This window comes from Petaurus breviceps, unplaced genomic scaffold (genome assembly GCF_028583685.1).
Source record: "Petaurus breviceps papuanus isolate PSGF00001 unplaced genomic scaffold, PetGlider_PUasm1.0 90879, whole genome shotgun sequence".
Classification (NCBI taxonomy): domain Eukaryota; kingdom Metazoa; phylum Chordata; class Mammalia; order Diprotodontia; family Petauridae; genus Petaurus; species Petaurus breviceps.
Genome location: NW_027187368.1, coordinates 11,727,240 through 11,743,571, shown reverse-complemented (window position 1 = coordinate 11,743,571; position 16,332 = coordinate 11,727,240). Strand labels below are relative to the sequence as shown.

General features: G+C 40.7%; 1 protein-coding gene across 5 annotated transcripts in view; it reads right to left on the bottom strand.

Moving 5' to 3' along the window:
* The window catches only part of WHRN (whirlin), a 141,693-nt gene that overhangs the window by 66,886 nt on the left and 58,475 nt on the right, over window positions 1–16,332 (bottom strand). For all 5 annotated transcript variants that reach the window (XM_069073841.1, XM_069073843.1, XM_069073844.1 and 2 more), the window contains exon 3: window positions 8,542–8,667. In XM_069073841.1, coding sequence (XP_068929942.1) covers window positions 8,542–8,667 — 126 coding nt within the window. The remainder of the gene's footprint in view (window positions 1–8,541; window positions 8,668–16,332) is intronic.

Sequence of the window (16,332 nt, the reverse complement as noted above, 5' to 3'; positions counted from 1 at the left end):
AAGGAAGGAAGGAAGGAAGGAAGGAAGGAAGGAAGGAAGGAAGGAAGGAAGAATTTGATAAGTGCCTCCTGAGTGCTAGGCTGTGCTAAGCACTTTACAAATATTTTGTTTGTGTTAAGAGTTGAGGGAGTTGGGGTGGCTAGGTGGCTCAGTGAGTAAAGCACCAGCCCCAGAGTCAGGAGGACCCGAGTTTGGTTCTGGCCTCAGACACTTATCACCCACACACACATACACACACACACACAAAAACTAGCCGTGTAACCTTGGGCAAGTTACTTAACCCCAATTGCCCTCCAAAAAGAAAAAAAATAGAGTTGAGGGAGTTTATGTGTGTTTTCTACGAATAGCAAACACTGGTGTTATCTCATTTTCATGGGAATCTTTCCAATCTATAGCCTATTTCATCTTCAGCTATTTCCAATTACTTCAAGGACTCTCTCCTCACTAGGATAAAAGTCAGATCCTATGAGTCCTAGCTAGTCACAATCTTCCCTCAAGTTTCCCATAAGTTTCCTCACTATGTACAAAGGATATAGGAATATCTGTCCTGCCTATCTCACATAGTTATTGTGAGGGCAACATGAGAAAACAGATATATATGAAAGGCAGAAGTAAAAAAAAAATACTATATAAAAGCAAGGTCACATGGAAGTAAATATAGCAAAATACACAAAAACATATTCACATGTACATATACGTGTGTACACATACTATTAAATGTATGTGTATATATACTATATACATACATGGTGTGCAAAGATATTTACACATAGAAAAGAAGAAAGTAAGGAGAGAGGGAGAAGGAAGAATTAAAGGATGAAAGAAGAGACTGAAATTCTCAGTCACCCACTCATAGTCATCACTGGTAGACAAAAATTTCATTCTGCCTTATGGGAGAGAGGGGTTCTTTCAATAAACCTTACAAGGTTTTCTCTTGAGCAGTTCCTCAAAAAAATTCATGTGTTCCCTCTCGGAGTCATACATTGAGAGCTAAAAGGGACCTTAGTTCTAAAACTGAACCATCTATAGTCTAATCTCCTCATCTTGCAAATGAGGAAACTGAGATCCAGAGAAGTAAAATGACACACTAAAGATTATACAGATAAACAACATATCTGGGCTTTGAACTTGGATCTGCAGACTCTAAATTTATGACTCTTTCCACTATTTGAAGACATTATACTCAAGGAAGAGCATTTACTACCTGAGCATCCTTTAGGCCTCAGTTTTCTTATGTATAAAAAGGGGATTGGACCTTCCAATGTCCCTTTCAACTCTGAATCTATAATCTTATGATCCATGTATCCATCATGCTCAGTTCAGTGGGTAGAGCCAAAGTGCCTCATTTCAGAGAAGGCCCAAGACTACCATTCTAAGAAGAAATTCCATAAATGAGAGATGTAACTGAAGAGACTCGTGTTTTCTAATGACAGACGAGATAGACCAAGCTGTAACATACATACCATGCCTTCTACATGTGTAGTGGGGAGATGCATCATTTTTCACAGGTCTATCAATAAATGCTTATTTTACCATCAAAATTTAGTATTGGTCATAACACCTGGGATTCAAATGATCCCTTCTGCCTGTGTCTTCTGGAAATCAACAAGGATTATTTACATTAACCCAGGGTGTCTACCTCCTCCCAACCCTCCCTCTTCACATGTTTTCAATTCATAGCATGTTATGTACACAAATCAGTGAGTTCCAAGGAGTGCATGGAGCATTATGTTAAATAGATAGCAAGCATCTGGTGAACACCCAAGCAGTGCTTGAGAAAACAGCAGAGCCTCGGCAACATTAAAAATCAATAAGCCCGGAGTTTGATGGGAGTGTCACACTGCGGCATCAGCCCTGACATGGAGGCCTCTTCAACTGCTGCTCAGTGAAGGGGGAAACCGGGAAATAACAAGATATTTCAGGACCTGTTTCCTCATATTTCATTCAGATGAAATGATGAAGGGAAAAGAAGTGGGAGAAAGAGTGTGTGTGTGTGTGTGTGTGTGTGTGAATGTGTACCTACATATAGGGAGAAGGATAATGAATGAATATCAGCTTCTAGCTTTGCTCTATCTAGACTCACAATATCACAGAATGCTGGAAGGACCTTCAGAGTCAAATCCCCCTTTTTCCAGATCAATTAACCAATCAATCATTACTTAGGACCTGCTATGTGACAGGTATGATGCTAGATCCCTAAGGATACAAACACAAAAACTGAACAGATCTTGTCCTCAAAGGTCTTATATTCTATCAAGTGAAACAACATTATACTTACAAGTAAATATAAAATATGTATATAATAAACAGACAAGATACTATCTGAGGGAAGGGGTAGGACTATAAAAACTGTTGCCCATATAATAAGTTGCCAAAATTCATGAACCTGGTTAGTGACGAAGCCCACCCTCCCACCCATCTTCCAGCCCAGTTCTCCACCAGCTTGCCTTCCCTCTCTTTAAACCAGTATCAATACTTTGAAATGACAGTGAGTTCTGGGAAATGTTGTAAATGTTATAAAACAAATAAAATGTTATAAAACAAATGTTTATCTGAATCAAGAAGCTGAGGATGATAGCAATAATGCTTATTGTCTCAAGAGTTTAAGAAAACCCTTACCTCAAAACAACCTTGTGAAGCATATAACACAAGTATTATTATCATCGCTATTTTAAAAACAATAGAAAACAAGGATCAGGAAAGTGAATTACTCAAGTTTCCACAGCTGATAAATGTTGGAGTTGAAATTCAAACCCCCAGGACTCTGGAGTTCAACCTTCTTTCCACTGAGCCTTTAAGCTGCCTCCCCTGTGAAGAAAATGGAGCATCGGGAGGGACACCAAATCACTGACAGTGGAAATGAATGATTACCAGCCTTGGCCAGGTAGGCACAGGTTTCTGAATTCTTTTTTCCCTCTCTACCTACTTAAATCTCAGAAACTCTGGTGTTTCTGAGAGAACATGGGCAGACTGGCAAGAGGCAAGAATAAATTAGGCTGATTTGAGAAATCTGTCTCCTGTCACAGAAAAGCCACTGGTATTATGCTGGAAGGCGGCCTCAGAGACTGCCATATCTGCTTGTTGGTTTATCTCAGAGGAATGTGGGTGTCTCAGAGTGAGTTGATTTAAACGGCTAGGCTAACACCCTGGTCAGGGATATAAATCGTCACTGTCTTTTAGCAAGATTTGCTGGAAATGAACTAGAAGGGGTGATAGTACCTCTAGAATTGGTTTCTCTAATAAAATAAACACCAAATCTCTCTTTGCCCCAGTCCCAGTTCCTACTTCTATTCAGGAGAGAGAAGCTTTTAATTTCTCCAGTTGGCATAGGAGTTGAGTTCAAGTCAAAAATCCTTAATGAGGGAACTTTGAAGTTTTAATGTGCCAGGATCCTGGGGGAATTGTAGAGATGTGAGTTAATACCAATACTCCCACATAAAACCAGCTGAGAATATTGTGAGCAAGAAAGCTGAAGTGCCCAACTGCTCCAGTTTGGGTTAACTTAACCCTGAGGTGGATTGATCTAGGTCCCAGCTGTGGGTCCTTAGCAAAAAGCAGTTTTTAGGGTGTTGTCTGGGAGTTCCTGAGGTCTCAAGGAATCTCTTTACCACTGCTTTTAACCTTCTTGCAGGTGACTTTTATCCTCCTGAACTGCTTTTAATCACCTTGAGAATAGTTTCTAACTGGGGAATATAAGTGTGTATGTATGTGTATATACACACAAAAAAAACATGTTTATATACAGATTACATACAAACCTACATATATCTATACCTACAGATAGACACACATACCTACATATATCTATCTATCTATCTACAGATAGATATGATTATTTGTTTGAATCCTGGTGTTCTGAGTGATCTCTGACACCTGATGCAGAAACTGGACAACATAGAAATATTGTGGACCTGTCCCTTACTTGCACACTGTGACACTGAACATCGTTAACAATAGTAACACAATATTTTTATAGCACTTTAAGGTTTTCAGAGCCTTTTATCCATGTTTGATCCCTTCACCAACCCTGTGAGGTAGGTATTAGCATCATCTCCATTTTACAGATGAGGAAACTGAGGCTGAGAAAGGTTAAGTGATTTGCCCTGGGACACGCAATTAAGTAAGTGTCTGAGGCTGGATTTGAACTTTGGTCCTTCTGACTCTATGCCCAGTCTGCTACCTGTGCCACCTAACAACATCAATACTGCATCATTTTAGTATGAAGAAGAGGAGACAGAAGGGATGTGTTTGATGTCTTTCTTCAGCTTTTGAAGGGCTAGCAGGTGAATGGAGGAGTAGGCTTCTACCACCTGGTCCTAGAGAGCAGATCACTCTCTGTGGCTGGAACAGTGGGTGAAAATAAACAGAGGCAGATTTTAGTTCTGTGTGAGGAAAAAAATCCTAGCAATTCATGATATTCAGAGGGAATGGACTGCTTAGAGAGGAAGTTCCCCAAGCCTGAAAGTCTTAAGGAAGCAACTGGATGAATACTTATCAGGGAATGTGTACAGGTTGGATGAGATGAACACATGAATAGCATTTAAAGAGAAGAGAAAGGGTTTCAAGGTGATTTATCTTGGGTCCTAGACAGGATGACATTTGAAAAGTGAGAATAAGAAAAAGAGGATAGATCTAAAAGGAGATTCGCTATAGACAGGCAGCCAGCGACACTACAAGCAAAGACCTGAGATGCTTATGTTTGAGTCTCAAAAGTATTTATTGCCAGATAAGAACCCAGAAACCCCTGGGACAGCATGACTTTCTTTTTCAAGTTTTCCTGAGACATCTTTCTTACATGGTTTGTTTCAACTGCTACTGTCAAGAAAACCTATTCTTTCCCCCTTTTAAGTGGAAAGGTAGGGCAGTCGTTCTGAAAACCCCCTTCTGGGGTCTCATTTTGACACAAGTACAGTCCACATTGTCCAATGAGTCAGTGTCTCCTTGCCTTAGCTACTCCCTCCCTCTCTGGTTCCCCTGGAGTTTCCTATGGTGATGCATTGTCTCAGAAAAGATTTTCTCATGGTCTTGAAAGCCTTAATGCTGCTTCTAAACAGTGCCTTGATATCCCTAGGAGTAACTGCGGAGAAAAGCAGCTGGTCTAGAGACCTAAGAGTTGGTGAAGATTTTGAGTAGGTGTAGTAGCTGGGGTTCTTCTCCTTGATGCTGGACCCTCCCAGAGCTGGACAGGCTGTAAATTCAGTCTTGCGAGGAGTTGCTGTTTTCATGCTGGAGGCTGTCTCGTTAGCCAAAAATGAAAACTATTTACAAATAATGCGTGTGATTGACTTGCCCCCTACATGATCAATCTCCCCTTTTCCTATATACTTGCAGTGCAATTATCCACACTGAAAAGTGCATTAGTCAAATGGGCTTCCAATAAAGCACAGAGTATGGAGATGTTCACACATCTGAAAGAGCTTTCAGGAGAAAGCAGTAACAGTACTGAAGAATATAAAATACTTTACTGCATTTGATATTGTAGATGGCAAGAGCTTTGTGAAAGGCACTTTATGTGCAAATAAAGCATTTTATTGCCCACGATGTAATCACAAGCCCAAAGTCATCAATGCCTCTATAGAATTTCTTGAAAAGTGGCCAAATAAACATCCTCCCTCTGATGCCTATCCTTCCATGTTATTTGTGAGGAAAAAAAGAGATGGAGGGAGAGACAATAGGTTTAAGGATGAAAGGAACTTTTAATGCCATCTAGTCCCAACCCTTCATTTTGCAGATGAGGAAACTGAGGCCCAAGTGACAGAGGTAATAAGAAGCAGAGTTGGGGTTTGAATGCCACCACTGACTCCAGATTCAGAACTCTTTCCACTACCAAGTTGGGTAAAAGGGAGGGGGAGAGGGAGGGGGTGGTATATTTCTTTTTTTTTTTTTGTAAGCAATCGGGGTTAAGTAACTTGCTCAAGGTTACACGGTCAGTTATTTCTGGTGTGGTGCTGAGTATCTGAGCCCGGATTTGATCCAGGTCATCCCGACACTGGAGCCGGTGCTCTTACTCGCTGAGCCACCTGGCCGCCCCTAAGCCATTGGGGTTAAGTAACTTGCTCAAGGTTACACGGCCAGGTGTTTCTGGGTGGGTGCTAAGTGTCTGAGCCCGGGATTCAATCCCCAGGTCATCCCGACACTGGGGCCGGTGCTCTTACTCACTGTGCTACCTGGCTGCCCCTATATTTCTAATTTCTAAGATAGGTTTTTGTTTAACTACTTAAAATGTGTTTGCTACAGAAAGATGTTCATGTTTTTATAGTGCATTTAGAAGAAACAGCATAGAACAGGTATGAGCAGTATCACAGACACAGGAGACCTTGGAGACTACTGAGGTCTATTAAAATGCTTCAACTCCACAATAAGAGGCATTCAGGTATCTATAATGCTTTAAGATTTATAAAAGCATTACAACAGCATTGTGAGGTGGGCAATATAAGTAATAGCATCCCCATTTTACAGATAAGGAAATTGAGGAACAGGGCAGGTAAGGAATGTGCTGAAAGTTACACTGCTCCCCAGAAGACAGAGCCTGTGACAATTTCACAAAAGATGAAATTTGGGACCCTCCAAGGTCAACTGCTTTGCCCAAACTGGCACAGATAAAGACAGATGTGGCCTAGGTCTCTGGGCTCTCAAGCAAAACATTTTCCCCCACTGCACCCTTCAGCAGGAGGGGGTGGAAATGGAATCATGGGTTTGGCTGATGAAAATTTTCTAGGCTAAGGATTTGAGGCCTTATCTGCCAGGCTAAGTAATAAGCCATCCATCACCAAGGTCTGATCTATATTGTTTTCAAATGAATCCCATAGAGATTAAGCAACTTCTCTAAAAAGCAGTGGCAGAGATAAGCTACCTTACTCCTCAGAGTTCATGTCTCAAAACTCAGTGTTTGGCTACAGAGGCAGAAATTAAAACATGAAGGACATAAAGGCCCAAACCCCAGGTTTTCTCTGACTCCATATCACCAGGTCAGTATTCATTTTATATCCGCTGTGTACAGAGGCTTGTCCAACATCCCCCTTGGGATCACCTTCATCAGAAAAAAATCCTCATTAAGTGCATAGTCTCCTTAACACAGTACTAGTTTATGACAATGACAAAGATTCAGTCCCTGCTTTCCAAAAGGAGCCTGGAAGCCTGAAGCAGTCTTCACCTTGTAATCATCAAATTGTGCTCTAGCTCATGGATTTTTCTCCAGTCTGTTTTATAAGTACACCTGAAATCATGGAAATCAGAAACTGTGAAGAGGGTAAGTGCTGGTCAGTCTACACAAATTTATTAAGCACTTTCTATGGAGCAAAAGGGCAGCTAGGTGGCACAGAGGATAGAGCTTTGGGCCTGGAATCAAGAAAACCTGAGTTCAAATCCAGCCTCAGACATTTCCTAGCTGTGTGATCCTGGGCAAGTCACTTAACCCAGTTTGCCTCAGTTTCCTCATCTATAAAATGAGTCGGAGAAGGAAATGGCAAACCACTCCAGCATTTTTGCCAAGAAAACTCTAAATGGGGTCACTAAGCATCAGACAACTGAAAATGACCCAACAACAACAACAAATGAGGCAAACATGATGTTAAGCTCTAAAGATACAAAGGAAGGGGAAAAAAAGATGATTGCACTCAAGGTCCTCGCATGTTAATGAAAGAGAAGACATATAATAAACTATGTACATAGAGCCACTGGAGTTTATTGGGAGAATAGGGAAAAGGAGACACATGGTTAGACTTATGCTTGGACAGAGAAGAGACTTGAGGCAGGAAGACCAACCGGAAGGTAATTCTAACAGTCCAGGCATAGGGTGATGAGGGCCTGCACTAGGGTGGTGAGAGGGTCAGAAAAGAGAAAGGGATATAGATGACAGATGCTGCAAAGGCAGAATCAGTAGGGCCTGGCAAGAGATTAGACATGGCAGAGTGAAAGTGAGAAGTCATGCCATGTTAGTGCCTGATGGCAGCTCCAGACACACCTAAATGGGTTCAGATGGCCCCCATCATTTAGGATGCTGCATTCCTTTCCTACAGCATCACCAAAGTGCTTGAGAACCAGTGTAAGAAGGGCCTTACCACTGCAACCACCAACCATTTGTTTAATATGGTTAAAAAAATTGTTAAAATCTTAACCATTTGTTTAAAATGCTACCAAACCCAAGGTAGAGCCAAAATAAATCAGGACCACATGACTCAGCTCAGCAATCAATCTGATTACCAGCATAAGTATACTGAACAATGGATAGAGCACTGGGCCTGAAGTCAGGAATACCTGAATTCAAATCCAGCCTCAGACACTTACTTGCTGTGCAACCCTGGACAAGCCACTGTTTGCCTCACCTTCTCATCTGTAAAATGAACTGGAGAAGGAAATGGCAAACCACTCCAGTATCTTTGCCAAGAAAACCCCAAATGGGGTCACAGAGAGTTGGACATAACTGAAAATAACTGAACAAAATAACAATCTGATTACAATCATGAGATGGTAAAGGTCACAAAAATAACTCATTTCTCCCCACTCAAGCTGAAGCTCATGGGATTGTAAGATAGCTCTTACCTTGAGACCACTGCTTTCTGCTTCGGACCCTGGATCCACACCAGTGATATAAATTCCCAAGGCATACTCAGCTCCTCCTCTTATCATGAGGCCCAGAGACCTACCTTCACCCAGTACCAGGTTCACCTGCAGAGGATAAGGGGGCAAGACAAAGCAAAGGGAGTTTATCAGTTAGAGAGACCTAAATCTGAAGCACACTAAACCATACCCTTGACTATGACTTTCCTGCCATCATAGATTTTAGAGTAAGTAGAAAGGATAAAGTATATTTTAAAGAGTATGTAAACTCATTTACAAGAAATTGCACAGATCAACACATAAACCTCAATCATATTTTGAGTTCTAGTCTAAGCCATGTCATTAATTAGCTGTGTGGCCTTGGTCAAATTAGTCTCCCTCTCTGGACCTCAGTTTCCTCATCTATAAAATAGAAGTGGTATTCTAAATGAAATTCCTTTCCAGTTCCAGTATTCCAAGTTCTGGGTGCAAATCTTGACTCTTATACTTACTAGCTGAATGACTCTAGGCAAGCCACTTCACCTCATTATATCTCATCTGTAGAAAGGAAATAATAATGTTTCCAGCTCCTCTGTAGTACAAAGGAAGGAATTCTGCATTTGGAGTCTAAGGATTGAGGTTCACATCACTTCTTATATGTGTGGCCTTGGGCAAGTCACTTAAAAAGAAGTTACTTAATATCTCTGGGTCTTTAGTGCCTCCTCTCAAAAATAAGAGGGCTGGACTAATTCACCTCTAGGGTGCCTTCCAGCTCTGACTCTGAGATCTTACATTCACAGGGTAATCAAGAGGAAAATGCCTCATAAACCTCCACATGCTAGAGAACTATCAGCCATTCTTATTGTCTAAAACACCATCACCCCACTAATAAACTGACTTGTAAAACAAGGTGTAATGGAAATGCAAATTTAAAGATCTTCCCTGTCCTTAGGCCCTTTGATAGGCTTAAGAGACTCTGAGAATCTTCCTTGATTTGAAAATATACTCTGCCTCCTAATAGGCTGAATGTGGTCACATGGAGCCTGTGGCAGGAGGCCAGGTTTTTAGGAATGCCCACACCTTGATGCTGTGTGATTGGGCAGTGGGTCAAGAGGGTGGTTACATTCTCTGACCCAGGAGAAGGCTATATAATCCCTGATGTGAAGCTTTGCTTTGGGGCTCACTTTGAGAAGTGTTCTGTGATTTGATCAGATGAGACTCTGGGAAGCTGTTATTGAGAGCCCCCCGGCTTTGAAAAACCCAGATGTTGATTTGGTATGGATGTAATGGTTGGACAGTTTGGAAACCTGTCTACTTGGTCTGTTTCTCTGTCTTGATAATTCTGTCTGTATACTCGGACGTTCGGGGTGCTGACCTTTTTCCCCTGAACTAGGTAAACGATACATATTCGACTGATTAAAGTAAGCTTGTTAACCCATTTTGAGTTGCTTTCCTTTAACAAAGCAGATCTAAGAACCTGCGTTGGCAGCCACCCTGGGGACGCTGGGGTGCTTGCTGCTACACAAGGGGAAAAAATGAGATCACTGAGCTTTACATAACAAAAATGTTATTGATCATCCTGAGCAATACATGGCATCCAAGTTGAAAGAGACCCACTAATTGAGCCCCTATATGAGTAAAATCCAATCCCAATTTCCCTTGACTTTTTTACTCACTATTTTCTTTCTCAGCCTCTCTTTTTACACCATCCCTGTTACCTCTCCTTCTCCCCCCACCTTCCCACCTTCCACTTCACCCTCATTTGGAGGAATAGCAAGTTGTGTATGGTAGACTTGCAGTTTCATGTGCAATCGTCTTTTTTTATTGTACTGTGCTTTGGAAATGCTTGTTTTGTTTCATGAATTGAAAATAAAATAAATTTTAAAAAGATTCAATCCCAAGAATTTACAACTTCCCCAGTAAAGGGTGTTCCAGTCCTCTTCACCTGAAGATCTTCAAGGAAAAATAACCTTTTCTCTCCTTAAGCAGTTCCATTCTGTTTAATAATAGCTAGCATTAAGATCTGGAAAGTACTTTACAAATATTATTTCACCTTATCCTTACAACAACTACGGAAGATAGGTGCTATTATTATCCCCCTTTTACAGACAAGAAAACTGCAGCAAAAGGAGGTTGTGATTTGTCCAGGGTTACCCAGCTAGGAAGGGTCTATATTTGACCCCAGGCATTACTCTTTCAAAGCCCAGTACCCTGTCCATTGTGCCAACTAGCTGCCTTCATAGGTAGTTTGAATTATTAGGAAGTTTTATCCTAATATCAAGTCAAAATTGACCTTTGCAAATATCACACCGTATTCTAGTTCTAACCTCTCTCACTAAACTGAACAAGTTTAATCCTTCTTCCCCTTAGCAGCCCTTCAGTTAAAGACACATATCACATCCCCTCTAAGCCTTCTCTTTTCCAGATTAAACACAATCTTACCCATCAGGACAGTCATTTCATCAGTCCTCATGTGGTGGCTCCCAGTACCAAATACAGAATACTGCTGAGTTAGGTATAATAGAATTATCACCACTAATATTCTGGACCTCATATGGTGTACCTCCTTAAAATACCCCCAAATTCCATCCACTTCTTGGGCTGCCATGTTATAGTGCTGATTCATATTGAGTTTGTAAACCAGTCAGAACCTTGATCAATCCCATGAGTTCTTGTCTAACTACCTCTTTTCTACATTCTACTAGAGAAATTTATTTTTTTAATCCAATGGCAGAACTTAATCTCTACAAAAACTTCATCTTATTTGTCTCAACCTGTTACTTCAGTCTATTTATTGATATCTTTATTGGGTTTTGATTGTGTAATGTAATGCCAAGCAAAAGCAACTTCCCAAGGTTCAGAATACCAGCATAGGTGCTCTCCATTTTATTCAGTGACAAATTAAGAACAGAGAAGATCAAAATATGACATCATTCAAAATACAGCATTTACTAAGTGTGATTAAATAATCTCCAAGTCTACCCCACCCCAGGACCTTACATTCATTCAATCAATTACAAAGTCCCTGTTCTAAATACTACTCCACCCCTAGGCTGTACCTTCATTTAGTCCATCACAAAAACCCTCTTCTCAAATGGAGATTAGTTTCCAATCTAAGTAAAGTACATTCATTTGTTCAACCATAGAACACAAAAAGGTCAAAAGTTCTCCACCCCTGAATCACAATTCAATCTACCCCAGAGTTACAACAAGTTTAAGCACAGCACTTAATACCCAAATGGAGGTCTTTTCTTCATCTTGACATGAGGCAAGTTCTCAGCAATCTTAGTTCCTGGGGAGACAAGGCTTAGCAAGGCCACAAGATACATTGCCAGTCTCTTCATTAATTCATCCTCTGTCTGCAGAATAGTCCTAGAACCCCTGAAAACATTAGCAAAACCCTCTTCCAGGATTTCTGTAAACATACAACAAGAAAATCCTTCTTCGGGGCTTCTGAACCAACAGAAAGGTTCCCAGACCCCTGCAACAACAGCACTGTCCTTCACCAGTGGACAGCATTCACTCTCTGTCTGCAGGACAGTCTCAGGAGCTCTTAGCCAACAGCCAGGTTCCAGAACTTCTTCAACAACAGGACTGTCTTTCACCAGTGGACAAATCTGGCAAAATAACATCAAAACAGACAGACAAAGTACCAGCAAAACAGCCATGTCTCCTCAGTCCTTGGCAGCTCAGGGGGCAGGTCTCAAAAGTCCAGGGCAATTCAAAGTGGCCCTCAGCAATCCTCTCAGTCTATCTCTGCCTCCAAAGGTGCTGCTTCCAAAAAGTTCTTCTGCCTCTCTCTTGTGTCTCTCCAAATCTATGTCACCAGCTCCTCCCAGTTCAGGACTTTCTTTTCACATCAACAAGTCCATCCCACAGGTGGGATTAACAAGCTCTGGGTTTTAACACAATAAGTTTGAAAACCAAGCCAATACAGGGGGACCTTTATATTCCATTACTATCACAGACTGTCACCCAACATGTTGGCTATCCCAATTTCATGTCACTGGTAACTTAGACCAGCAGGTCTTATCATTCATCAAAGTCATTTTAAAAAAAAGGAAAAGAACAGGGACAAGGGCAGATTCAGGAGACACTCTTCTAGAGATCTGCAAGTTGATATGAAGTCATTCATTAAACATTGTTTTGGAATCCCGTCATTCAACCAAATAAACTTTTTAGGGGAAGAAAGTCTAGACTGTTTCTAGACTCAGACTTTCAACCATTTTCAGAGCAATGAGGACTGACAAGTACTAAGCCCAAGAAATCGTCATGTCCTCCTTGGTTCAGGTGACTAGGTTCTCCTATTTCCCCAGGTTCTAACTCAAGTTGGGAATAAGGACACTCAAGGGTCCTCAGCAAATCAGTTTTCTAGAATCCTATCATTTCAACTGTTTACACATCTGTAGCAATTTAAGATTGACAGCACGCTTTCTTCACAACAAAACTGAGTAGTAGATAACTGAAGTTGTATCATTCTCATTTTGCAATAAAAGATTCTGAGGCTAATTGGGCAAAGAAATCTATCTTACCTTACAGGAATATAGGAGGAGAAGGGGAAAAGAGAAGGGGGTATGTGACAGAAGGGAGGGCACATTGAGGGAGGGAGTAGTCAGAGCAAAACACTTTTGAGGAGGGACAGGGTGAAAGGAAAAAGAAAATAGAATGGAGGGATTAGGATGGAGGAAAATACATTTAGCAATTATAACTAAAAAAATTCTGAAGCAAGTTTTCTCTGATAAAGATCTCATTTCTCATATGAGAATTGAGTCAAATTTATAAAAAAAAAGGTAAGAGCTCTTCAACTGATAAATGATCAAAAGATATGAACAGTTTTCAGATGAAGTAATCAAAGCTATAGCCACATGAAAAAATTATCTAAATCACTACTGATTGGAGACAAGCAAATCAAAACAATTCCAAGGTACTACCTCATACCTATTAGATTGGCTAATAGGAAAACAACCATTGCTGAGGGAGGTTGTGGGGGGAAAATGAAACATTAATGCATTGTTGATGTAGCTGTGGACTGATTCAACTATTCTTTAGAGTAATCTGGAACTAGGCCCAAAAAGCTATAAAACCATGCATACCCTTTGACCTAACAATACCACTACTAGGTCTGTAGTCAAAAAGAGATTAAAAAAAAGAAAAAAGGACCTATATGTACAAAAATATTTATAGTACCTCTTTTCAGGTGGCAAAGAATTGGAAATTGAGGGTACGCTCATCAATTGGGGAATGGCTAAACAAATTGTGCTCTATTATTATGATGGAATACTATCGTGCTATAAGAAATGATGAGCAGACGGAGGCATAGAAGCAGGAAAACTCTGTGTGCTCCCCCATAACCACCTCAAATACTTATAAAATATGACTTTAAAAAAATTTTAGAGCTACAGAACCCACAAAGTGACAGAGAGAAACAAATCTCCCACTGAAGGCAGCCCGGTAGCCAGACAGGAAGGCTTCATCGCAGCACTATGGGAGCCCAGCCCAGCTTTTAGCTCCAGGGTGGCCCGACTAGCAGACCTCGGGAGAGTGGATCACCAGCAGCTGTGGTGGTTTCCAGAAATATCAACCCATAAATACCAAAGACAAAGTAAAAGGTCAGTGTAGAACTCTGTTGGAACTGGGGGGGACTAGGAGTGTGGTCTGGCCCCTGCCTCCCAGAGCAAGTAGCAGCAGAGTCCAGCAGCCATGCAGCCACCTCCACATGGCTGCTTCAGAGCTCCTGGCCTACAGATCTTAGGGGGGCCAAGCAACAATTCAGAGGGTAATCACTCTTGCTTTAACCTGTCTGGATCTGGATAGCAGTTTTGGGTGGTGGTCCTGAGGTGTATGACCAGTGAGCCAGCTTGTGGGGGCTCTAGAGACAGTGCCCTCCTAATAGCTCCAGCAGCTGCAAAAACCCCAGTGATTTGGGACAAACTTCTCCCCTCTGGAAGCAAAGCTCTACCATGGCAAAGAGCTCAAAAGTCAAGAAATTGGCTGCTAATATGAGCAAGCAATGGAAGCACAAACAGATGATAGAATTCTTTTTTGGGGACAAAAAGTATCAAGGCATGGAGCTGGAGGAAGACATCAAAGTCAGAACTTCTGTACCAAAAGCTTCCAAGAAAAATATGAACTGCTTATAGGCCATGGAGGAGCTCAAGAAGGATTTTGAAAATCAAGTAAGAGAAGTGGAGGAAAAATTGGGAAGAAAAATGAGAGTGATGCAAAAAAATCATGAAAAGAAAGTCAACAACCTGACTGAAGAAAATAACACCTTAAAAAATAGACTAACTCAAATGGCAAAAGAGGCCCTAAAAGCCAATGAGGAGAAGAATGCCTTAAAAAGCTGAATTTTCCAGATGGAAAAAGAATTTCAAAAGCTCACTGAAGAGAATAATTCCTTCAGAATTAGACTGGAGCAAATGGAAGCTAATGACTTTATGAGAAATCAAGATATTATTAAACAGATCTAAACAAATGAAAAAATAGAAGGCAATGTAAAATATCTCAGTAGAATAACCACTGACCTGGAAAATAGGTACAGGAGATATAATTTAAAAATTATTGGACTACCTGAAAACCATGATCAAAAAAAGAACCTAGAAATCATCTTTCAAGAAATTCTCAATTAAAATTGCCATGATATTTTAGAACCAGAGGGCAAAATATAAATGGAAAGAATTCACCAGTCATGTCTTGAAAAAGATCCCCAAAAGAAAACTCTTAGGAATATCATAGCCAGGTTTTGAAATTCTCAATTCAAGGAGAAAATATTACAAGCAGCCAAGAAGAAACAATTTGAATATTGTGGAAATACAAGCAGGATAACACAGGATCTGACAGCTTCTACATCAAGAGACTGAAGGGCTTGGCATATGATATTCTGGAGATCAAAGGAGCTGAGATAAAACCAAGAATCACCTACCAAGCAAAACTGAGTATAATGTTTCAGGGGGAAATATGGTCATTCAGTAAAGTGGAGAACTTTCAATCATTCTTGATGAAAAAACAAGAGTTGAATAGAAAATTTGATATTCAAATACAAGAAGCAAGAGAAGCATGAGACTGTAAACAGGGAAAAGGAATCATAAGGAACTTATCAAAGTTGAACTATTAACATGCCTACATCGAAAAGCAATAATTGTAACTTATGAAACTTTTTTCAGTATGAGAACAGTTGAAGGGAATATAAATGTGTATATATATACATATATATGTCATATAGGAGGGTATATGTGCATATGAATACATATGTGAGTGTATATATGTGTACAAGTATATATAGACAGGGGGCACAGGATCAATTGAATAGGAAGGGATGATATTTAAAAGGTGAAAGCGAGAGGTGAGAGAGGAATATAATGAGAGGAGATGGGGAGAGACAGAATGGGGTAAATTATCTCACATAGAAGAGGCATGGGATAACTGTCACAACCGAGGGGAAGAACAGGAAGGCAAAAGGGAATGGGTCAACCTTACTCTCACTGAATTTGGCTTAGGGAGGGAATGACATACACACAGATTTGGGTATCTTGCCCTATAGGAGAGTAGGGGGGAAGGAGATGAGAGGGGGGATGATGGAGGGGAGGACAGCTTAGGGGGTAGGTTAGTTAGAAGTGCCCACTTTTGAAAAGGAACAGGGTCAAAGTAGAGAATAGAACAAGTGGGGGGTGGGATAAGAGGGATGGAAATATAGTCAGTATTTCACAATATGTCCACTATGGAAATATTTTGTGTAACTACACATACACAACCTATATTGAATTGCTTATCTTCCCAATAAGGGTGTGTGATGAG